At 39.0% G+C, this 25,378-nt stretch overlaps 1 protein-coding gene across 6 annotated transcripts in view; it reads left to right on the top strand.

Annotated features, from left to right (window-relative positions):
• FNDC3A (fibronectin type III domain containing 3A) overlaps positions 1–25,378 on the top strand; it is a 127,031-nt gene that overhangs the window by 92,762 nt on the left and 8,891 nt on the right. For 5 of the 6 annotated variants that reach the window (XM_040583836.1, XM_040583834.1, XM_040583835.1 and 2 more), the window contains 13 exons: positions 1,680–1,818; positions 2,434–2,487; positions 3,106–3,230; positions 7,373–7,547; positions 8,166–8,252; positions 13,915–14,053; positions 15,739–15,807; positions 17,137–17,255; positions 19,200–19,305; positions 19,429–19,604; positions 20,688–20,801; positions 23,623–23,772; positions 23,856–24,139. In XM_040583836.1, the coding sequence (XP_040439770.1) occupies positions 1,680–1,818; positions 2,434–2,487; positions 3,106–3,230; positions 7,373–7,547; positions 8,166–8,252; positions 13,915–14,053; positions 15,739–15,807; positions 17,137–17,255; positions 19,200–19,305; positions 19,429–19,604; positions 20,688–20,801; positions 23,623–23,772; positions 23,856–24,139 (1,737 nt within the window). The remainder of the gene's footprint in view (positions 1–1,679; positions 1,819–2,433; positions 2,488–3,105; positions 3,231–7,372; positions 7,548–8,165; positions 8,253–13,914; positions 14,054–15,738; positions 15,808–17,136; positions 17,256–19,199; positions 19,306–19,428; positions 19,605–20,687; positions 20,802–23,622; positions 23,773–23,855; positions 24,140–25,378) is intronic. The other variant, XM_040583837.1, reaches the window with a different exon arrangement.

The following is a 25,378-nucleotide window of genomic DNA, read 5'->3' as shown; positions in this document are numbered from 1 at the left end:
TCATATGCACTACAAAATATGTGCCTAGCTCAATGTAATTCTACCCTTCTAGCAGAATTCGATACGTCATACTGAAGAAATAACATAGAATTGGAAAGATGTTGTTAGCTGGTGTTCTTCCCTCCATTTTCAAATATTGGAGGGTCATCTGGAGCTGAACTTGGCAAGGGACGCAAAGAATAATAAGAGCTTCTATAGGTATGTCAGCAAGAAAATGAAGGGCAAAGAACATGTACCCCCCAATGAACATAACTGGCAAACTGGTAACATCAGACAAGGAGAAGGCTGAAGTATGGGAGAGCTACATTCATGGTCCTTGGTGTGAAGGGTTCTACACTTCCTAGTGCTGTTTTCCGGAATATTGCCCTGGTCGCCGAACCAGAAGGAAAAAGGTCTGTTATTATCACAGCCCTCATTTGATTTGGGCTCCTGTATGGTCTGCAGCACAGGTTAAGGAGAAGGATGAATGGTAAATTGACTCAAAGCTCTTTCATATGCAACCGTTCCCCTGTGGTTTTGTTCCTATTTTTAGTAGTTTTAATGCACTTTACCCAACAAATGCACGGACCATAAGGGTCAGAGCCTAAGACTTGCTTTTTCCTATGTAAGTCCTTTTTTATCAGGCTACGTTCAGATTCTTTCTTGTTTAGTTCTGGGTTTTGTAGGTCATATATGGGAATAGGCGGCTTAGCCATGTAAGCTCTTCCTAAGCAGAATTATGCCAGTTGTGAACACTGCCCGAAATAGTGAAGATCAGGAAGTCTAAACTGTGAAGATAACTGATAAATTACATACTTGCAACTGTATGCAAGCACAGCTTTGTGTGCGTCATTAGTCACTGTTCAAATGTTTGTCTCCCTGTTCACAAAATCTACAAAGCCAAATTTCCTGTGACTTGCTGTTCATGCAACAAGAACATATAAGGACTTTTGCATCTTCACAAGCAGGCAACCTAGGTCTCACACCAGTGATCACAGGAAAGTGTTTTTTTAGCTTTTATGGTTTTTCTTTCAAAAGAACAGATAAATCGGAAGAAATTAATGTGCTTGTTCACCCAAGGAAGAGACAAGGCATTAGCTACACAGCTAGGGGAGCAGGGTGAGGCTGGAAGATAATCCTGTATTTCCTTTTGGAGACAAGCTGTTAGAAAAACAAACCACTTGTTTTTGAGACAGAAGCAAGAATTCACTCCGCTGAAGTACATGGAGAGTTAGCCTTCCTAAAAGAAAGGACAGGGTGAACAGACTCAGCAAGGTCTTGAAGGAGTGCAGAGGATACTCTGTAAGTGTATCAACAGCTTCACTGTGCTCACATGACAAAAGCACTTGCAGGAGAAGAATTATTCATAATATCAATTAATATGTCTATAACAGATAATGAGCCTGCAAGATGTTACCATTATTTCCCAAACAAAGTACAGCAAGTAACAGACATAATTCAAATGTCGTTGTGAAACTAAAGCTGACTGACGGTAACGATGTACGTCCAAAGTAAAGGACTCTTTTCTTTTGTGTTACTTGTGGTGACCAAGGTGCTTCTGCCAGTTATTTGTTTACAACGGTGGTATTTTAATAACGAGGTAGCAAGACAAGTAACTTAATTCTGAACACTCAGTTTTCTTTGGAAACTGTATACACAGATTTTGAAGCAAAATGTTAATTGGCTCTTTGCCACTGTAGAATCCAAGTAGAATGCAACTGTGTAAAGGGGAGCCCTTCAGAAGCAGAGAGTTTTACCACAACAAGTTGTGAACCTGAGACTCCAAATCTGCCCAGGATAACTAATCGGACCAAAAATTCTCTTACTCTTCAGTGGAAGGTAAGAATTTGCTTAACAGCCTTTAAAATAAATACTTTAAACTCTTCAGAATTGTTTCAGATCTGTCAATAAAATGCCAGTTCATTGAAATGGAACATTTTTGTCAACCATACCTATTTCAGTCACAGTTCCATGAGTGGAAATAGATGTACTGGATTAAATGGGGACTTTAACAAAAAGAGAAGCATTCCCAGAAAAGCAAGGGACCTTTGTAGATTAAGTTGATGAGTTCCAGTTGCCTGCTGTACTGTGGAATCAATTCCTTTCCCTGTCATTGAACATAGGCTTGTTTGTGCAAACCAAATGGAGTGGTCTGGAGAGGCTGAGATTTGGGCTGACCTGCCTGCAATCTAGCTGCTCAGAAAAATACGACAGCATTTTACATTGCTGCCAGAATACTTTTTCAAAGTCTAAAAACCCAAAACCATAAACATGGTACAAGCATTCATTGGCTAGAGAATGTACTAGGACTGTCTTGGGAAGAGAAACAGTCATATAAGGGGAGCGTCATTTGCCGTCTGCTGGTCTTGTCATGATTTGCCCCATACATGCATTTTTTCCTTAAGTGGTCTTGTATCTAGTTAGAGCTCTAACTTTCTTCTTTTCCTGTTGCAGGCATCTTGTGATAATGGTTCTAAAATCCACAGTTACCTTTTAGAATGGGATGAAGTAAGCAAGTTACTCTATTTTATTTTTATTTTGTAGGGTTTTTTAGAAGTACTTGTATGTGACTGTGCACATGAAGTTGTATGAAGATTATGACTTCTGTCTGGAGGCATGTGAAAAATACGTAATTCCTGAAGCAATTATCAAAATATGATTATTGCCTAATTTCTTTCCTGGGGAATATAAAATAGTAGGATCTTAATGACATGATTCTGCTGCTCTTAATAGTGGCTTTTTCACTTGTAGTCCAATACTTCTTTCAAGAACTGACACCAAAGGATCATTTTCCTTTAACAGTCTTTCTTTTGTACAAAGGGAGTGGATCTGCTATGCCTGTTTGAGCATCTTCCAGTCCCTACCTGCTATCCTGAAATAGCAGAGCTGCAGAAGCTTCATGGCTTTTTCCTTCCAGCCCTGTGGAGCTGGGAAATGGAAAGGAAGGAAAAAAACCTCTAATTCAATATATACACAAATTTTCATACGCTACTACCTCACTATGTGGGAGAGCCATGAGTTATGTTTAATTTCAAAAAATGAATTTACTTCACATTTGTATGTTACTTTAGTTGATGGGTGCATAGATAATAGAATGAATAATGTGATTAACTTATTCCTTTTTAGGGAAAAGGAAATGGAGAGTTTTGCCAGTGTTATTATGGCCAACAGAAGCAGTATAGGATTACTAAACTATCACCAGCAATGGGGTACACCTTTAGGCTAGCAGCCAAAAATGACATGGGAATGAGGTAAATACTACTATTATATGTATAAATATGGAATGCATGTGCATGCGCGTGCTTGTTTAGGAGAAACATATTATGGCATTTAAAGAAAAAGGTCTTTTGTCTAACTGGAATGAAGTGGAATATAGAATAATTTAGTTGGAAGGGACTGACAGTGATCATCTAGTCCAACTACATAATTAATTCACAGTATGTGATTGGATTATTTGGTTTGCAGATTAGCTGCATACAATGAACCACTTTACCCTGCTTGAGCAGGGGAGGTTGGACAAGATGACCTCCAGAGATCCCTTCCAACTTCAGCTCTTCTGTGATCCCCAGCATAATGCGTTTTGTCCAGGCATGGAATAGCTACATACTAAAACCACTACGTATATCCATACATACTGTAGAAATGCTGCGAATCTCAGCCCCTCTTAGAAGAAGATAATACAGCTACTTCTGCCAGACTTGGCCTCATTTCCTGAAGAGCTCCTCAGACATTTGTACGCGATGCTCCTGGAATGGGGAGCACAAGCATGGCACAGACAACCCGGCTGCTCTCATGTGAAATCAGCTCAGGCTGTGCTTGTTTTTAGCTTCAGTCTTTGTAGACCTACATTGATCACTGAAGTTGCTACCTTGGACATGTTTCCTGCTGCTTGTTCTCGTAATAGAATTATTGGCTAAGCACTATGTTGTAGAGACTCACACATTCGTTGCAGTTGTGGCTTTTGTGTCAGATGTAATAAGCACTTCTACTAAAATTCTGGGGATAGTGCTAAAAGACAAGCAACTCAGCCAGAGGACCAGAAATGAATAGTTTAAATGCTGCAGTGCTTGTGCTGCTGCTGTGCTGACCAGAGGGTACCTCGTACCTTGCTCTCTGCTGCTTTTGGTTCCAGGGAGGTTTGACATGGTGCTAGATCTAAGGTTAGCACCTGAAGCTTCCATGGCAATTTTCTAGGGCTTATTGTCCTTCCTTAATTTAGAGTTGTAGTGGTGACAGTATGAAAAGGTGTCAGTAACTCTGCTGGATCAGGAAGTAAGTCAGACGGAACCCCGCTGTGACCTGTTAGGTGTATCTGTATTGTGCTCTTTGACATGTCCTGTGACTTGGATACGTCCCTTTATCTAAGGTGTCAGTCTCCTGTTACCCTGGGAAATGGACAGACTATGACATTACCATAACACTGAATTCTTTCGACATTCTAGAGCTTATTGTGAATGCTTAGGGCATGTGGTTCTTTCTTTAAATTGCTACTTTTCAGAAGTTACAGAGTACCAAACTTTATTTTGAACTTTTGAATGTATGACAGTTGACTTCAGTGGAGAATATATGTAAGAACTTGGAGGAAAAAAAAACAAATCATCACTGGTTTCTCAAATTACACTTGTACTAGTGGGTGCCTTAGTTGTTGGGAATGCTTCTTGGTCTTCAGTTAAAGCAGATAAACCTGGCTAATAGTCATACTGCCAGGGCTCATCATCTCTAGAGCAGACTGCCAGTGTCGACGCTACCTAGAAGCACTTGGACCTTGAGGTCCTATGTGGCATAAAAACAGGGCTTCTCTAGGCATCAGCCTAAATTTGCTGGTTTGCATTTTTTTTAATTTAGTGTTTGAAATATTATGAGCATTATGATGCAGCTCACCAGTGGTGGTTTTATAGCATGAAAGAGAGGATGTGTGTTGCGTGTACAAGGAGGTGTTTGCGGGAACAATGTCTGCTTGGATGGTGTTGAAGGACAGTGTAAAGAATAAGGAGCCAGACCTGGGGTTGTAGCTCATGCTGGGCGGAAGAAATCTTTGGCAGGCTATTACGTATGTGAAAACCACAGCTGGCTCAGGAGATGAGGTGTGTGTTGGGAGGTTTTGGAGAGTACTTGAGGAATGTGTTGCCTGTAGTGCTTGTTCCTGTGTCTTTCCTTAGGCACCTGCTTTGGGCTACTGTCAGAGGACACTTGTAGTGGGCTAGACTGACTTTTGATGTGCTCAGACACAGTCTTTATTATGTTACTGCCTTCTGGATGATGTTTCTGGAATGAATTATTCTCTGAGTTGCTTTGTCTTGACGATGTGATTTAGTTGGAACTGTTAAAAAAAAAATAAAACCTGAGTCCGCTGGCAGTTAAGCAGGGTTCAGTGCCTGGGCTCTCTTCCCGCTCCCCTTTTACATCTGAGTGTAAATATACCCTCTAGGAATACCTACATGTACTATAGATTCCTACAGCATAAGCTGGTAGAAGACACTGGTTAGTTAAGTACCCTTCTTAAACTAATCATGCCAAATACATTTTTTAAATCAATATTTCATAGCCTTGTAAAGATGCATTTTTATTGCCTTTATGGTATTATTTAATTAAGAAGTCTCTTGAAATAATACTTACTAGGGTAGAGTGCCAGATCATTCCTTATGAAGAATGTTGAGAACCTTAGGCATCTGGAGGCAGAATTTTGTCTAAATTATTTTACTGACAAGAACAGATATTTTATGTTTGAGTTAGTCATATTTTTACATTTAATTCTAACCACACGTGAAACAGTGGCTAAAGAAAACTGGAAAAATAAAATTATTTAAAAGATAGATAGCATTATTGTACTTCTAAATGCATTAAGAGTCATTCCAATGTGGGTGTCACTGGAAGTCTTAGTTGATTTCAGTGTAATTTGGAGTGGTTCAATCAAGTAAAGATAATAAATCTTTTTAAGGTGTGGGGTTTTTCACCTTGTATCTGCTTGTAAGATGACACTCCTTCAATTGTTTGTCGTGAATAGAGATAGGCTTAGTATTTGTGTAGCATCTCTTCATGCTTTCTCTGACCACCTGTATAATGCTGAAATTAATAGATACATTGTGTAGATGCATAAGTATGCATCACTTAATCTTCATTTCGGAGATTTTCTTGCTTGTGACTTTTTTGCAAGAAAAAAAATTAGTATTCCCCCCAGATTTAAAAAGTTTTTCTTGTTTTGAGCTTCTTCTCTTCTTGCTTCACAAATCTATTCCACAGTCCGGATGTCCTCACGGACTGCATATCTGCTTTGGGTGCTATTGACACTTGATAATGTGTTGTCTGTAAGATTTTTTTTAAATATTATTTTTTTAATGACAAAAAGACTTTAGTGCAGACCAAAATTTACAGCTTGTGCATTATTATAAGGTAGGTTGGGTAGGAAAGAAAGTGAAGTTGAGTTATCTTTATATTGAGATTATTTCAGAAAGGTCAGGTTCTGGCACACAAGGTGTTTAACTGGTGCTGTTGTTTAAGCCATACGGAGAATTTTGTTTTCAGGGCTTCCTGATGCTCACTTAGGTAATACCTAGCTTTTAGATTAAAATTACATCTTTGACATTAAATTTCATGTAGTTAAAAAAAATTAGACTGGCTCATAAGACTGTAAATGTTTCTTCAGACCTGATGTAGAAGCAGCAAATGCCAGCTGAGAACAGGTGGGTTTTTTTTAGTCTAGCTGGATACATATCAGACCATCTGTGAAAACACAGTACCTGTATACTGACTTCTGCGTCCTTCTGTTCCACAGTAGGTCTTTTTATGTGTTTTCATTTCAACACGTATCTAAGCATCATCAGATAAGGTTGACAGTTGTATTAGGAAATTCACTGGTGTACACTACTTAATTTGTTCTGCAATAAAACTTTCATATTGGCAACTCTTAAAATAACATTGAATGAGGCTGTTATTCTGTTGTTTTCTGAATCACTAGAGAAACTAGTACTTCACAGTATACTTGAAGCATATAGTTGTTGCCTTGGAAGCAAAACTTTTTTTCAGGTCTTCCCATATATGCTTTTATGTTTTTGTGTTTTCATTTTGAATAGGGTGGACACTGTGGTATTAGTACATTACTGCATATAAAACTCCATTGTTTCAGAAGAATGACAACATGAAAAAGCAAAATATTTTTGTTAGAAAAACATTGTAACTATATCATATAAAGGAAACTTTCGATTATGAACATGTTAACCTTGTTCAGACCTTTTGTAACTGACAGACTCATAGGCATGCTTAGTCTTCATGTACCAGCCTGCGATTTCCAGTTGTGCGCATGTCCAAGAAACTGTCTTAGTTGTGTTTAGTAAGAATTGTGTTTTTCTAGATATTGTTGTGTCTATTTAGTTTACATACTGTCTGTTTTAAACAGTGGTTTTAGTGAAGAAGTCCTGTATCATACCTCAGGCACTGCCCCAACCACAGCAGCAAGTCCTTTGCTGATTAATGCTGGAGTTACTTGGTTATCCCTACAGTGGACAAAACCCTCAGGAACACCATCAGATGAAGGAATCTCATATATATTAGAGATGGAGGATGAGAACTCAGTAAGTTTAGAATACTTATTTTCAATAAGAAAAGAGACTATAATGTGTCTTGTTTGTTTTATTATTGTATTAGGTGTAACAGTGATTACTTTTGCTAGAATATTCTGCAAGGAACTGTATTTTCTGAAATTAAGCTAATGACTTGCAGTTGCTGTGACCAAGCCACATAGCTTTCTCCTTTTTATTGTGACAGTAATTGTTCAGTGTTATTAAGCTCCAATCCTGCAAAGACTTTTAGAGTTTGCATGTTGAAAGTTAAGCTTGTAAGATCAAAGTAATTGCATCATGAAGTGTGGTCCCTGTAGGTGTCATTTCAGCCTAACCACCTTTGTTTTAAAATGAGTCCTCTTCTACCTATGAAAATGTTTTGAATAGTTCCTGTTTACACTGTGTATATTTTTCTTAGTGTTTTTTTCTCCTTTTCTGATGGGAGGATGGTTAGTTTCCCCCTCTCCAAAAAAATACCTTGTGTTTTTGTAAGTAATTGAAGGTGCACTTACTACTTTGTCAGGGGAGCATAATAATTATGGTCTGAAACAGAAACTTATTTGTATGAAGTATGTTACGTGGTCTGGTCTGCAAATATAATGTTTCAAGTAATCCTATATAATTCTGCAGGGATACGGTTTCAAGCCAAAATATGATGGTGACGATCTTACCTATACGGTGAAGAATTTGAGGCGTAGTACAAAATACAAATTTAGGGTAAGATTTTTTCATATATTTGCTTTTGGGATTGGTTTGAGTTTTTGCACCAGAGTAACTTGAGAATGACTTAGAAGTGGGGACGGCCTTTTTTCAAGGAAAGCCAAATTTGATGCCAGTTTCTTAAAATTTCAATCTCAAAACACCTGCTTCATTAATCATCTCTGCAGGAGTAAGAACCGCTGCAAGGGCGTGACAGTTGCAGGTATCTTGAAATTCCAGGTCATAAGTAAATGTTCTTAGCAGGTTTTTTGTTTGGAGTTGTTTTTTCTTTTATTTGGCTTCAGTGTTGCTTATACACAGGTAATATTACTTAGTCCAGCTATGGGGTTCTTTGATAGACTCTAAACATGTCCGCAAGTATTGGGGTAAAGAGCAACCTTGATCAAAAAATCATGTCAATGAGCACTGAGCTCAAGTTAGTAATTCATTCATATTACCATGGTGCTGAGCCCATTCTTCTAAGTCCTGAGTGATAAACTTGTTAGCTCAGGGTGAAGTCTGGCTTAACAGTGAGGTTTTGGGTGTGGTTAAAAGCAAAAAAAAAAAAAAAAGCATACCAGCTGTGGAAAGGCAGCCAAATAGCCATCAAGGACTACAAGAACCTTGCTAGGACATACAGAGATGTAGGCAGGAAGGCTGAGGATCAGCTAGAACTGAAATCTGCCAGAAATGTCAAGAACAAGAAGGGGTTCTCTAGGTATGTGAGCAGTAAGCAGAAACACAGGGAAGACATACATGAGCCCATTGCTAAATAGGGCAGGGAAGCAAGTTACTAGTAATGCCAGTAAGGCAGAGGTTCTCAATACCTCCTTTGCCTCTGCCTTTACCATCATAGCTGGACCCCAGGTCACAGGATCAAGTAGCTACGACAAGGCTTGTGTCAACCCACCAGTGGTGGAAGAAGGGATGAGATGTAGCCTCTTGCAAGGGCTCAACCCACATCAAAGTGGCTGACATTGTTGCAAGGACACTATCTATAATATTTGAAAAGTGATGGAGATCAGGGGATATCCCTGATGACTGGAAGAGGGCAAATGTCATACACATCTACAAAAAGGGCCCAAAAGAGACCCCAGGGAACTACAGGCTAATTGGTCTTACTTCAGTCCCTGGGAAAGTAATGGAAGAGTCCTGCTAGAAACTATTACAAGCCAAATGAAGCAGGTGATTGGGAAGAGCCTACACCAAAGGCAAATCATGCTTGAACAGCCTGATTGCCTTCTACATCAAAGTAACACTCAGTTGGCCTGAGAAGAGTAGTGGGTGTTGTTTACCTCAACTTCAGCAAGGCATTCGATGCTGTTTCCCACAGCCTTCTCCTGGACAAACTGTCAAGATACAAACTGGATAGGTGGTTTGAGAGATAGGTAGAAAACTGGCCAACAGGCCACACTGAGGGTGAAGTTCAATGTTTTTTACTCAGGCTGGCAGCCTGGCAGAAGTAGGATTCCCTAGGGATCAATATGGGACCCCACGCTGTTCATCTTCACAAACGATCTAAACAATGATACTGAAAGCATCCTTACCAAGTTTGCTCGTGACACCAGACTGAGTGGTGAGATGAACATACCAGAAGATGAGATGACTTCATCTGTGTAAGGAGACATCTTGCAGAGAGACCTGGACAGGCTAGAAGAGTAGGCTAGCAAGAACAGTATGAAGTTTAACAGAGATGAGTGCCAGTCCTGCACCTGGGTCAGAGTAACCAAGCAGCGCAGTGTAGGCTAGGAGAAGCCTTGCTGAAAGAGACCTGGGGGTCCTGGTGGACAAACTGACTGTGAGCAGTGCAACACTGCAGCAAAAAAGGCAGACTGGGTCCTGGGCTGCATCTGCAGGGGCACTACTAGCACAGATAAGAGAGGTGATCACCCACTGTATTCAGCTCTTGCCAGGCCACAGCTGGAGTGCTGTGTCCAGTTCTGATCCTCACAATTCAAAAAAAAACACTAAACATATTGGAGAGGGTTCAGAGGAGGGCCACGAAGATGTTCAAAGGGCTGGAGAACCAGCCCTGTAAGGAAAAACTAAAGGAATGACTTCTTTTCTCCCTGGAGAAAAGAAGGCTCATGGAGACCTTGTCACAGTTTTCCAGTACTTAAGGGACAGTTAGGAGGGAGACGCTGTCTTCACCAGGTGCCACATGGAGATGGCAAGGGGCAATAGGTGCAAGTTGCATTGGGAGAGGTTTCATCTTGGTATAAGAAAGAAATCTTTCACAGTGAGAACAACCAGTCAGTGGAACAGCCTCCCCAGGGACATGGTCCAGTCCCCAGACACAACTGGACAGGATGCTAGATAATCTTCTCTAGGCTCACTTTTCCCTGAAAGGTTGGACCAGATGATCTTTCAGGTCCCTTCCATCCTGGGCTGTTCTGTGTTCAGAGTCACTCTTGAACAGTTGCTTGGGTTTTGGAACAAAGCTAAAGGCATGTCCCACAGTATGAAGCAGAGTCAGAATAATCTCATCTGTGTCTACAAGGGGAAAAAATGTTGATAGCTGTTGCTTGTATACACCAAAAATACTATTTCATAAAGAAGGTGGGAACTGCTCAAGAACAGCATCTCTTCGCAATATGAAAGTTTAAGGGTTGATCAGTTTGTTTTGAGTTAACACTAAAACATGTAAGTACTCCTTTTCAAATGATAGGAGATAGTTTGCACTTATGAATGTGATTACTTTCTTAAGCAGAATAGGTTATGGTGGGAATTAATCTTAGAGTACTTGGGGATTTTTAACAGAACTTAATATTTAAATAATTTTAAATATATAGTGTATTCCAAGAACTGTACCAAGCTAGGACTGTTACGGCCATACTTGAGCTTAAACTAAAGAACAGCTGATTAACTTGAAACTGGGTTTTACAGGACTTGATTAAAGTAATCCTGTATGCTAATCACACACATTTCTAGTAAATACATAGTTAACTTAAACATCCTAGGTTTCTCATTAAAATAAAAAAAATCAATGTTTCTACCCTATTTTTCTTAACAAAACAGTAAACAGAAGTCTCTCTTCACTCATTCACAAGGCATAAAGAAGAAACAAATGTTGTGTTAATCAGGTCTTTAATTTTTATTGTACAGGGGAGAGACTTAATTAGTAGTAATATTCCTTAAGGCTTTTGAAAGAAGCTTTATAACCATTGGAAACCTTATTGTAATACATAAACTCTAACTGTGCCTGTTTAACTTCATTTATAAGGGCACAATGACAACCAGATGATTGTTAATCTTGTAAACTGTATCAGGTGACTTAGTATCTGAGAGACATGTTAGCTCACATTCCCTTTTCTCAGTCTGTACTAACATTACTGCTGTCATTTTGATTCTGCTCATTTTTAACAGAAATGTAAAAGTTAAAAACCCTTTTTTAGGTCGTTCAGCTTTTCTCTAGGAACAAATAGGAATATGTAGTTAAATGCAGACACAACTAGAAAGTAAAGAATAGCAGCAATTTGCTTTCCTAGCGTCACAGAAGAGTCTAGAGTGAAAGGGGGTTTGGGGGATCATCTGGGCCAAACGTGTAGAAAGCAGGGCCTTAGGTTAGGCAATTCAGCACTCTTAGCCCTGTTGAGCTGAGACTTCAGTGTTTTCAGCAAGGGAGATTTGACCACTTCTCTAGGCAGCCTGTTCTCCTGGTGATTCATTTTTTTTCTTACATCCAGCTAGACTTTTCACTAACACACTTTGTGCGTACTGTGTCTGTCTCATCATCACAGGTCCTTGTGAAGGCAGAATCTTCATCTCTTCTGTAACTATCTTTTAGGTATTGGAAGGTTGTGATTAGATCTCCCTGTAATGAAACTTCTTTTTTCGTAGGCAGAATAAACCCAAGTTCTTCAACTGTTTTCCTGTGTCAGGTTCTCTAACCTTCTAATCATCGTGCTGGCCCTCTTCTGGACTCTCTGCAGTTTCCAAGTATCTGTCTTGAACTGGGAGGACCAAAACTGGACACAGTATTCCAGGCATGGCTTAAAAAGTGCTGAATAGAGTGACATAATCACATCCCTTGTTCTGCTGGCAAAATTCTTGCTGATGCACCCCAGCTGAAACAGTTTGGCTTTGCTGCTGCCAGGATGCTTTGCCGATTCATTCGGCTTGCTCTCCACTGGAGACCCAAGGTCCTTCTCAGCAAAGCTGAAAAAAGAAAAGATGTCTAGCCAGTCAGACTCCAGACTACTGCTGCTGGGATTATTCTGTCCCACGTGCAAGACTTTATATTGATCTTTGTCAAAGCTCATACAGTTCTTGTTGATGCAATTTTCCAGCCTGTCGAAGTCTGTGTGGCAGCTCTTCCTTCCAGCAGATCTCTCTCTGCTCCTAGTTTGGTGCCTTATGCAAACCTGGGGAAGAGGGTGCAGTCACTCCTGTCATCCAGATCACTGCTAAAGATACTGAATATTATCTGACATTGTATTGACTGCTGAGGAAATCCACTCATGAGCAGCTGCCAATTTGCCTCCAAACCATTAACCACCTAAGCCTGACATTCTGTCAGGCTTTCCACATCCCTCTTGTAGTCCATCCGTCCTGGCTATATCCTATGAGTTTTCCTACATGTATGTTGTGGGAGACCATGTCAAACTAAAATCAGGGCAGATGGTGTCCACAGCTCTCCCCTCCTCTATAGAGCAAGTTGTTTCATCATTGAACAACGTTGAGTGCCTTCCAACATGATTTACCCTTGATAAATGTAATTACCTTCTTGTGCTTTATGTGCCTGTATATAACTTCCATGACAACATTTGCCATAATTTTCCCTGGGGCTGAAGAGTTTATATCACCTTTGCTGTTACTTACTCATGTAAACACTTTATCTCTGAATGTTTTTCCTTAAAAGAAGGTGTACAGTAGTATGAGACCTCTGATTATTCAGGTTTCTTTAGCAGCTAGTAAAGCGTCACTTTTTGCTCTCAATTACTTGAAAATATTTTTATCTCAGTGGGAAGGGAATTGCAGTTGAAGTTTTAATACTTCCAGGTTCCTCCAGTGAAAGTTTAAAAGTGGCCTCTTCACAGTATGTCTTTCTCATCATCTTTTGTTTCCATGCTTTTATAAAGGTTTTTTCCTCACGCATGTATTTCATTATCAATAAATTGCACAGCTCCGATGAAAGAGTTGTTCTTGGACCTATCTAATTTCTGAGTATCTTAAAGGGTTTTAAAAAAACGAAGTTTTCAGATCCTTGACTTGAAATAAAGTGGCTCATGCTATACTGAGCACCCACAGATTCCATTAACATCACTGAGATTTGCATGTCCTGATTACCTTCTATGGCCAGGCAGCTCTTAAGTGTCCTAAGTAGAAGCGTAACTTTCTGCACCAACATTTGAAACTCGGGGGATAGAGAAGGTTATTTGATTTGTGAAATACCTTTTTTTTCAACTTCACAGTTACCAGGGTTGTTTTCTTTAAAGATTTTTTATTTTGCTGGAAATTTGCAGGAATTTTTAATTATGGTATAGTGGTTGTCTAACTATGGGACTAATGAAAATGAAAAAGAAGGCGTAAAATAGCTTTAGTTCTTGTGATAATTTAATATGTAGCTATCTGTCTAAGTATAAATATAAATTAGTTTGATCTTACCATTAACAGTGAATAGCATATCACTAGCCAGTGTGTTTCTTCTGTTTGTAATTTTTTTAAAATGTATTTGCAGGTCATTGCCTACAACTCAGAAGGGAAAAGCAGTCCAAGTGAGACAGTAGAATACATTACTTGTCCAGACAAGCCTGGAGTACCTTCAAAACCTGCAGTGAAAGGAAAAATTCATGCACAGAGTTTCAAAATAACCTGGGGTAAGGTTGTTGCCCAGCTCTGTTTAGAATATGTACTTCATATATAAAAAAATATTTTATATATATAGATCTATACAGGAGGCCAGGTTTTACTTCAGTAACACTTCAGTCAGCTGAGCCATTGTGATTCACTTATAGAACTAAGAGGAGAATATAAATTCACAATACTTAGGGTGGCAGTATAATAGTGTAATTGTGTGGGAAGAATAATACACAATTTTTAATAGAGACTGTTATTGCAGGGGTGTTAATTTGTGTGCTAAGAAGTTCTGTTTCTCGTGCACAAAAAGTAGGTGCCACAACATTCTGGGTTTTTATTAAAAGAGAAGATCCAAGTTAAACCTGTCTCTTCAAAGTGTTTGGTTTTGATAGATCAATATTTTTACTTGCTAAGGATCTTGAGAAACTTTTCCTTAGGCTCAGGGCTTTTTAGTGTTACGCTGTGAAATAGGAGAAGGTGAAACAGTACTCTGTGATTCAGTACTCGAGCAGAAGATCAAATGGTTAAAGGTTTTATTTATTGTCACAGATAATTAAACTGCTTACTTAATTCTGTTTAATAGTGTGTTTAATTATTTTGCATTAATAATAAGAAAGCTACTTGCAGAGTATAAGTAGTACTCAGCAAGTCCAGTCTTGCATCTTTCCAGAGTGCTTTGCTACATTAGGGCCTGATGCTTGATATTTTATGACTGATGTATAATGTATATGAAGTTATTAGAAATACCTGATTTGTAAATTGAAAATTGTCTAAAATGCCTATTTATGTATAAAACCTTTACTAGTCATTATTTTGAACAGTAACACTTTTTTTTGTGAGATAATGTTAGAATTTTATTTTTAATTTCAAGTAATTTGTTACCTTCCAACCAGAAGAGGCTGTGTGCCATATAATAAGTCTCATTTTATTTAGCAGGTGTGATATGATATGTAACCCTTGTCTAAGAGCCAACACCATTTCATCCAGCACATACATAATGTGACGTCATGGCAGCAGTACCTTTCTGTGTTGAAGTATCATACTGTCTTCATGTTTGTTTAGAATGTTTTTCTTCAACATCATTTTAATTCTGCTGCTCTCTAAGTCAGCTCTGAGAAAGAGTAGTAGGATTATATGTCAAAGATAGGTCTGTAAGTTCGTATCTTATACATGAATATTGTACCAGGGAGGATATTGCACTCAATTTCTAGTGATGCATTAAAAATTTAAGAGATTATCAGTGTAGAATTCCTGGCTTCTGTTCTCTCCCAAAATACTGAAGTTTTTGAAATCCTGTCCTTAAATAATTTTGAAATATTCTTCTATGCAAATCAGTATGATAATAGTCTCCTGTCTGTAATCCATATTACAGGACCATTAAGATCTATGCCCCTGAAACCTTAATCAGGCGGCCTTCCATGGCACTTCAGACTAATGGAAATGTTTGCTGTGGCATCTCCCAGGTGCCTGATTAACTTGTCACTCTTCACTGTGGAGTATGCAGTAAGGTTGTGAGCTGGCAGCTTCACGTAGTGGAGAATAAAGTGATTTGTGGCTGTCCTGAACTGGGATGCTAGGGCTAGCTAGGATGCTATCTGTCTAAACACCAGCCAGCTGTTGATTTTTCCTTTGGTAAATTTCTTTCCAAAAGCTACAAAACCATTTAATTTACATCACTTAGTTGGAATGTTGCTGTTGTTTATAGATCCGCCAAAAGACAATGGAGGAGCAGCAATAAATATGTATGTTGTGGAAATGTCTGAAGGCTTAAATGGTAAGCATTGGGAGCGGCTGTTGCAATCAGCTGTGGTTTTTTCTGCATGTGTGTGCTTGTGGGAAGAGTAAAATGTGTATTATGATAGGGAAAGTTATTGCAAGGAAGTGCCATCAAAAAAATAGGAATGATGATGCTCATATACATGAGGTTCTTTTTCTCTGGCTTAGAAAGAGGATGCCACAGAAGTCTGCATCAAAAGAGATGCTCCATGTCTGACATTAATTAGATGTATTCTGTTTTAGAAATGAAATGAAACATTACAGACATTTTAGGGCAAGATGACAGGGCCATGTAGCTTTGTTGGTTGTATGGCAGATGAAAGAAAAACTAGTGCTTTATTTGTCACTTTTAAAGGAGAACAGTGATGCAGTTGGGATAACTGTTTCTGCTGTTTTCTTTTCTGTCCTTTCTTACGGAAGGGAAATTAACGATATTTCTGAACTGGACATAAAGCTGTCCAGCTAAATTATTTAAAAATCCAGGCCTCTTCAGTAGCCTCATTGATTTCAGAAACACAGTCACATTGAGAATGCAAGTTTATGCTTCTCCAGTGCTGTTTCTGGTTAAGACAGCGCACTGTCCCCAAATTGTAATGGCAGCCTGTGTGGTTCTTCGGATAATTAGTCTATCACTTTCCTTACTCCATCATGTGTCCACATAAAGTCACTTTTGGAATTACTTAATTGAGCCTTTCGTGCAGGTTTAGTGAGCTGTGCATTACATTTCATTCCCAGTGCTCCAAATTCTGTGACGTATTGAGTTGCTGGAGATCTAATTAAAAGTCCCCAGGTTCCCTGCTTAATCTGTTTAATAAGAGAAAGAATGCTCAAAAGTTTCTCATATAAGAGTCTGGCTGAGTAAGAAAGAATGAAATCAGTATTTCAGATGGTGCTAGGCCATTTAGGAATAAAACAAATTTTATCAATTGTAAACTGTAGTTACAGTCTGCAAAATGAATGTTGTAATTAAAAGCTTCTTTTCCGTGGAAGATTTTGCTTTCGTATCTCCTATCTGTTTGGTTATGATGTTTGAATGTGCTTACTGGCCAGTAATAACTACTTCATTAAAAGTACATTCTCTCCTAGTTAATGTGAAAACAAATAATGAAGAAATTTCACTTCAGAATATCTGCATAAATTTACCTAGGAAACTGTCTTTATTAAATGATTGGATTCTTTTGCCAGGAAACTCAAAGCAAGCCTTAATTTTTTTTATAAACATCAGGCACACACTTACTTAATGAAGCAAGGATACCTGCTGTGTCTGGTACTGAAGCGTGGCAAATTACACCTTGGTTCATGGCAAACTTACTCCTGTACCTTTCAGGAAACAAATGGGATACAGTCTACAGCGGAGCTGCAAGGGAACATGTGTGTGACCGACTAAATCCTGGCTGTTCCTATCGGTTACGTGTATATTGCATTGGGGAAGGAGGACAAAGCGCGGTAACATGAGCTAATATCTTCATTAAATAAATTTCTCTCTTTAAGAAAATCTGGCCCACTAGTTAATAAGCAAAAACTGTACAGAAGTGCCTCGAAAAATAGCCATAATTAGTACCTAAAAAAAGTTCCAGTACTGATGCACAGTGTTTCAAGTTTTTGCCCGCTTCTTAAAGAATTAAATGTGAATGTTCTCTGATACTCTAGTTTGTTTAAAGTGATTTTTCTTATTTACAGAAACAGATGCTATGTCTTTTACTATGTGATACATTGATAGAATGTCATTTCCTAACACCTAACCCAAGACAACAATGGAAATTTAGTATTTTCCATGTGATCAGTGGAGTATCCTGTCTGAGCAGCCAAGCCAGCCCAGCAGGCAGGGGAGGGCAGTGTTTCCTTAGGCTTCACAGGTTGTGCTCCGTGGGCATTTCCCGTGCTGCCTTAGCCACCGTCAAAATGTTTACATTGCCCTACTTTTCACTGTTTCCAGGCAATTTGACGTGTCATACTATCCTCCCTCATATATACACATTACATACACACACAAACTTGCGCTGGCACTTCTGTGGTGTAGTTCAGCCTCCGGTGCCAAAATCTCATGCTGTATTCTCGCTCTTCTCCCCAGCAGCAAGTGTAACAAAGCTAGCCTTGGCTCTCTACAGAATTCCAGCAGGGCTTCGCTGTCAAGCTGTTCTGAAAATCTTGGTGTTTGCCATTTCTTTCCCAGCCCCCTTTAGTATCTTCCTCCGCACAGAAGTCTCCTGCAAAGATAGCCTTGCCCACAGCCACCTTGTCTTAAGAGTAAATCTGGGCTCCATCAGTGCTGGCTCAGCTGCGATGCTTTCCGCTCACCATAGCTCAGCTCGCTGTTGTTGGGGAAGGGAGGAGGCAGTATACTTCCCAGCCACCTAACCACAAGTGCGTGTATGCTGTTGGAGACTTTCGCTCTGCCAACCTCCCTCCCCGCAGCCCAACCCCATTAATTTAGAATAAACATTACTGAGTACCCAAGAGAAGAAAACTCTCAGAAAGTCCTGATACTTTCTGAAAGTGTCAGAAATCAACAGAAGAATAATAAAGATGTAATTAAACTTTTCTGTAGCTTGTCATGGACATAGGCCTCCAGAGAAACATTCTGCTTTTTAAGTAGAATGAGTTGTTCAGTGCAACAGTACATTTCAAAGGAACTGAAAAGCAGCAGAGCTTCCAATCCACTCTTTCTGAAGCATATGTAGAAAGTTGTGAAATGAGACTCTACGATGCATCTCTTTTGTAAACTAAAAGGCTTACTAACTTCACATTTCTTCTGTATCACACTGAAGCTAATAACCCCGCACTGTCTCTGACTCATTTCTGTCTGCATCCAAAGCAGTCAGTGCCATCTGCTGCTTGTTGTTACGCTATTTATTTTTGCACACATTTCAAATCAGAGGTGGAAGTTTGTTGCACATTAAGTATTACTAAGCAATGAAAAAGTTGAAATCTCATTTTTTAATCTCTTCTGATTGACATTTCTGCCCACTTCTGCTTTCTGAGAGTTATTGCATGGAAAATATACAGCCCTTAGATTAAAGTTTTAGAAATCATTAAACTGCAGTTTGATGGAAAAGAGAAGAGTTTACATTGAACAAGTCATATTTCAAGCATCTATACTACATTTGCACCAATAATTAACCACTGTTTTTAATTCTGCCCCCTGTCTGTGTGCCAAAATGAAAAAGCAAAAGTGAATTCTGCATATTCTCCGATTACTGTAGCATGTTTTATGTAAGTATCATGAGAAATACATACCAGATCACTTAAGCATCTTCATGGATTTTGAAGATGTAGTTCAAATAATGGAAGATTCTGTTTCTTACTCAAGTATTTGCCTTTACTTGTGGCGTAATTTGATAGTGTTTGTTTTGGCCTAGATGACTTCATTAATCTATCTTTCCTTTGTAGGCATCTGATTCTTTATTGGTGCAGACACCAGCAGTGGTTCCTGGTCCATGCCAGCCTCCAAGGCTACAGGGTAGACCAAGAGCAAGAGAAATTCAGCTGCGCTGGGGTAATTCTGTTACAACTGTTAATGAGTGTAAGGGATCCAAATGTGTTATGTGTTAAAATTAAACAAGCTTTTCATTCATTCTTTCTTTCTTTCTTTCTTTCTTTCTTTCTTTCTTATTTTTAGGACCACCTCAGGTAGATGGTGGTTCACCCATTACTTGTTACGGTCTGGAAATGTTTCAGACAGAAACCAACGAACACAGGGAAGTTTACCAAGGCTCTGATGTTGAATGCACAGTAGGCAGCCTTCTTCCAGGGAGGATGTACAACTTCAGACTGCGAGCAGCTAACAAGGCTGGGGTAAGGAGGCAGTCTGAAATGAAATTAGTTCCAGAGACTGCAATTACTATTAAGGATCTTCTCTTTTAAAAGAAGCATTTAACAGTAATTCTAAAATTGGGATTTCCCATTGTATTCATTTGATTCATGTAGCTTATTGTGTGTCAGAACAGTTAGTTAAACAGTTTATAATAAGAGGGGGTTTAAATGAAGGGAAAAGAAAATAGCTAATTATGTCGTATCTGGATAATAGCATTGGGAAGTGGTTAGGAAACGCCAAGTAATTTATCAAAGCATTGTTGCAACTTTAGTATTCTTATGTGAAGTAAAACAGTAAATTGCTTTCTGTATACAGCTTTGTAAATTGATTGACATTCATTTTTACGGCTGTTGGTATTCTAGAACATAATAATTGGCGTTTCCTGACTGCTTTTTAAATTTTGTTTAAGTTCTGAGTACATGTTCTGTCAGATACAAGACTGCTTTCTCTATTTGGAGTCTTAAATGTGTTTCAATAAATTGTTGCTGTAGAACAAGCTATTTAATTATGTATCCAAAGTCCTAATTCAAAGACAGAGAGGCACGTCTGCTTGCATTTGTTCAATAACATTCTCTTCAAAAAAACTATCAGGACCAGTTGACGCTGTGGAGAGGTCTGCAGCTTAAGGCTTTGAAGCACTGACCTAACTTTTTATCTGCCCCCTGCAAAGAGTGATTTATAGCTCAAGCATTGTTTGAATCCTTTATTTCTTCTAGATAGATATAAATGGGCAGTTACAAAGCGTGTTATGTTACAGTGCAGCCATCATGTAACTTCAAAATAAGGATTTGGACGGCAGTTCCCTGTTTTGCCCGAGAGTTTGAAGTGTCAAACTTACTCATTTATTTTATATTGCTGTAGAGAAGAAAGAGTGTTGCGGCTATTCTGGAGAGTAGTCAGATACTGAGATAAATCCTGAATCCACAGTCTGCAAAGATTTATTTTATAAGCAAGTAATATAAATTTTCAGGTTGCTGTTATATGTCCCTACTATGGTAAACTGTTATTTAAAAAGTAGTAATTTTATTTTTACAATTTAGTTGTATCAACTCCCTTTTTAATAGTTTGGACCTTACTCGGAAAAATGTGAAATAACTACGGCACCTGGACCACCAGATCAGTGCAGGCCCCCTCAAGTGGCATGCAGATCTGCTGCCTGTGCTCAGGTGTTGTGGGAGGTAAGAATGCCACGTTACACCTGTCATAACACAATTGTCTTCTACATATTATTAAGTTCAACTTTAAAAGCATAGGACTGTATTTTGATCACATTCTTAAATGTACCTACCAGATTATCCAATTCTCAGTAGGTAAAGTCTTAACGTAAGTCATCACACAATTATATGACAGCTGTAAGCTGGCAGTCTGCAGGTACTTGAGATGTTACTTTGCTCTTCTGTTGTAAGAGATTTGCTACAACTGCTGCATTTCTGATTGATGCAGGCTCTTCTTAAAATTTTTCTGTAATGTAGTTATCTTTCCTCAGGGCAAATATATCCACATAATACAATAGATTATTGTGCATTTGCTGTTTTTATAATATGATCTGATTCTATATAATTACATCAGTGATAAGGTAGCAAAAGCCTCACAGACTTCCTATAATCCCATAGTATTTAGATACCTGATTAAAAAAATGCAATACATAAAAATTAAGCTTGTAAAAAGGAAGATTCTGCCTGGGAATACTGTTTAAACAGAGCTTTTCAGTGGCTTGAGACAGAGTGAAGTATCTGAGTTACAGAACTATAAAGAGGATTAAACTGTTTTACCTGGAAGATAGAGTTCATGCTTTCTACTGGGTATGTCAGAGGAGCTCTCCTTAAATGTCTACAAGGCAAAGGTTTTTGAAGAAGTTTCTTACAATGTTCAAGTAGGATTAATTTGACTGATGTTAGGTGCCTGCTTTATAGATCATGGAGTAATTGAGGTGGACCTCTAGATGTCATTTAGTTCAACCCTTTTCTAAGAGCAGAGCTAACTTCCAATTTAGGTCAGATTTCTCAGGGCCTTGTCAAGTTTTACTTATCTTCAAGGGTGAAGATTCTGCAGCTTGGTAAAGCTATCTCTGGGCAAACCCTCTCATGCTGTAGCATTTTTTTTCCTTTATGTCTGCTCAAAGTATCCTTTAGTGCAGGTCATGACTCTTGCCTCTTGTCTTGCCACTGTGCCACCTCCGAGAAGAATTTGACATCATTTTCTTTGTACCTTTCCAGTAAGTAATTTAAGGCAATAGTAAGATCTCCCCTTAGCCCTATCATCTTAATATCAAATAAGCCTTACCTTTTTGTTGTGTGTTGCACTCCACCTTTGTGGCCCTTCACTGGACTTACTCCGTTACGTCACTTGTCTGTCTCGTGTAGGGGAGCCCAAGATGGGACACAGTACTGGAGATGCATCCTCACAAGTGCTGCGCAAAGGGGAATCATTAGTCCTTTTAGCCTTCCTGCTGCTCTTTTGCTAATGCAGCCAGTATGTAGTTCACCTTTATCAGATATATATTGCTGACTCACAATCAGCTTTCTTACCAGGACACAGAGGTTCTTTTTTGGTGAAGTTGCTCTTCAGCCTGTACTGTTCTACGCCAGATCCAGGACTTTGTGTTGCCTTTGTCTTAGTTGAACTTCCTGAAGTTTGTATCAAATGCTGCTTGTTGAAATTCCTCTGGTAGCCATACCCTTCAGCATTTGAAATGCTTTCCCCCAGTTTGTTGCCATTTCTGCACTTGTTGGCTTGGATTGCCCTGCTTCTGTTAAGATAAACTCCTTTGGATCTACAGCAGGAACAGCGGTAACATAGAGAAATTACTCTGTCTTCACTGACAGTTGCACAGCCATCCACAGCTGCATTAGTTCTCGCACCAAACACATCTTGTTGTAAATGAGAGGAGGGGAAGGGAGTCCTTACCAGCCACAGCTCAAGAGCATCAACCGTTATCTTTTGAAATGCTGTTTGTATTCCATCACTTATCTTTACAAAGCCTAAGGCTGGAAATAGCAAATACTTTTCTTTTAAGAGAAGGGTAAAGAAAAAAGCCGTATGTTTTGGAACAATTATTATCTGCACCTGGGTGTGATTGCCATCTTGGAATATTTAATCCAAAACAGCAGCACCATTTTTTTTCTGTTTCCTTCATGATCTAAGAAATTTTTTGGTGGGGGTGGGGGGGGTGCAGGTTTGGCTTTTTGGTTGGCTTTTTCTTTATGATTTCATCGATTGCTGGTACATTTCTGTAGTCTTGTATCTTAGTCTGGCACTGGTACATGTGATTTTAACTGTACTTCAGTTAATTATTTAAAGGAGTATTAAAACCATTCAACTCCCAAAATTGGGAGGCTAAGTTTGGATTCCTGGGGCAGGTAGTGAGGAAAAACAGGCTACTGGAGCAGGTGTTTCGGTCCAGGTCTGTGGTGTTGCTTAGGTGTCTCTCCCAGTTGCTTCACAGCTCTATCTTGGGAAAAGGCAGAGTGCACAATGCTTCCCACTGTGCTCGCAGCCTAGTTTCTATGCACTAGAGCCATGACACGCTCCAAAGGAAGAGTCCTTTAATCTTGTAAGGATTTTGCATATTGTGTGTTTTTGCAGTGTGCTTTTGCATATTGTCATCCCTGCGCTATAGACCCAATAGACCCAGTCGGTGAAAACTCCAGTACCCTAAATCACCCTGTCAAGAAGACCATCTCTTGCCATTGACTGTTCAGGCTCTTAAGCCAAATGCCATATGCTAAATGATTCCTGTATTTAACAACTGAAATCACAATTAACTTTGTATAGAGTAGTCTCTGCAACAGTAAATAGTGTTTTTAAAGTATAGGTGACCCAAGGCCAGTAGTGCATTCTGATTTATTTGTATTGTACTAAATCAAAAATCTGCAAAGAAGTGGGAAAGTAACATTCCTGTGGGGAAAAAAAACAATAAATATGTGGAGAGTTCAGTTTGTTTGTTTGTTTTTTTCAGTCAGTGAATTTAACTTCTAACTGTTTATATCCATTTTAAAGGTTCCAGTAAGTAATGGAGCTGACATCACGGAGTATCGACTGGAGTGGGGTGGTGTGGAAGGATGCATGCAGATCTCTTACTGTGGGCCTGGGCTCAGCTGTGAAATGAAAGGGCTTTCGCCTGCCACTATATACTATTGCAGGGTTCAGGTACGGCGTAAAACTATTGTTAGTGACATTGGGAAATGGGAATTGACCCTGCTGTGGAAACATGGTCTCCTTTGCATTTGCAGGCAGTGAATGTTGCAGGCGCGGGCCCTTTCAGTGAAGTAGTGGCGTGTATGACTCCAGCCTCTGTACCTGCAGTTGTGACTTGTCTTCGGGGACTGAGTGAAGATGAAGTTGAAAGTCCACACTATTCTCCTTCCACATGCCTTGCTATAAGCTGGGAAAAACCTTGTGACCATGGATCTGAAATCCTTGGCTACAGCATAGATTTTGGAGATAAGCAGCCAATAACTGTTGGGAAGGTTCTGACCTATGTTATAGATGGCTTACAGCCGGATACTACCTACAGGTATGCCGTGCACAGCTACTTGACAGCCTACTGTTTCTTCCTCCAGAGCAGAGTCTTTGTTTCCTTGTATTTTTTGTTCTCTGCATTACTCTCTGAGAAGCATTAGTACATGGGCATGGAGCAAAAGGAAGTTTTGTAATGATGATCATCATAAATAGATGAGCTCTGCTGGTTTTATTTGCTTTCAAGAACAGTTTATGTTAGTTTTGTATTGTTGCGCCCGTCTTATTAATGTGTCGGTTTAAATGAATTCAGATTACAGATTCAGATTCATAACTTTTTTAGACTGGTTGCTTCATAGATAGATGACCTCTAATCTGTTTGACAAGATAAAATCCATCCAAGGAAGGACCATGTCCAGTCTTTGACTGGATTGTCTGATGTAATGGCAGCTCATCACAACTTGCAATGCCTTTTCTGCAGAAGTAGCAAGTATTTGCATGACAGTCAGCATGAAGAGTGGTGGTTTGAAAATCTATCAATCATTATTACATTTTTTGAAGAATTCTATTTGCTGAAATCATCCCTTTAGTTTGGCCTAATGGTTATTGGAAAATATGAGTGTAAAAATCAATCATTCTACTGGAGGGTACTCTACATTCCTGTTACCAAAACATGTCCTCAGTTTTAAAACTTAGAGGAGAATGCCAGTCCCACTGAAGTCAGAATTTAAGCCCACGCTTATTTCAGTATAGTTAGGATATAATCTGGCTATGAACTTTTCTGAATCCTTAAAGATGCATTTTTACTTTTTTAATGCTGTATGTAAGACTACAGTGTTTCTGTGTCTTACAAGTATTTAACAATAATGCCAGCAGTTTGAAGAGCCATTGCTCTCTGTGTCAACAAACTGAAAAAAGAGAAGCTGCTATTGCAGATACTTCAGTATTTCTACCCACAAAAGTGCTTTTATAGGATACACTGTCGACTCTTCATGCAAATAAAAAATTGCAATTATTAACCTTAGTTCTGTTCTATAATAAGGTAACGTAACATTCAGTATTACAGTAGCGAAGGAGAAATATTTATTCATAAGCCTGCACACACTACTTTAGACAAAATGTTAGTCTGCAAAATGAGATTTGGCACATTTGGCATCCTATGGCTACATGTGAGATACGTGAAGAGTCTTAGATTTCTCTCGTTTCTGCTTTTTTTCTTTTTAGAAATAGATTTCTTGGCTACTTCTTTTAATTCTTACTTGTAAACCTAATTCCAGCATTCTTTTCCATGGAGTAT

Source organism: Falco naumanni, chromosome 2 (genome assembly GCF_017639655.2).
Source record: "Falco naumanni isolate bFalNau1 chromosome 2, bFalNau1.pat, whole genome shotgun sequence".
Taxonomy (NCBI): Eukaryota; Metazoa; Chordata; class Aves; order Falconiformes; family Falconidae; genus Falco; species Falco naumanni.
This window is presented reverse-complemented; position numbering and strand designations above follow the sequence as displayed.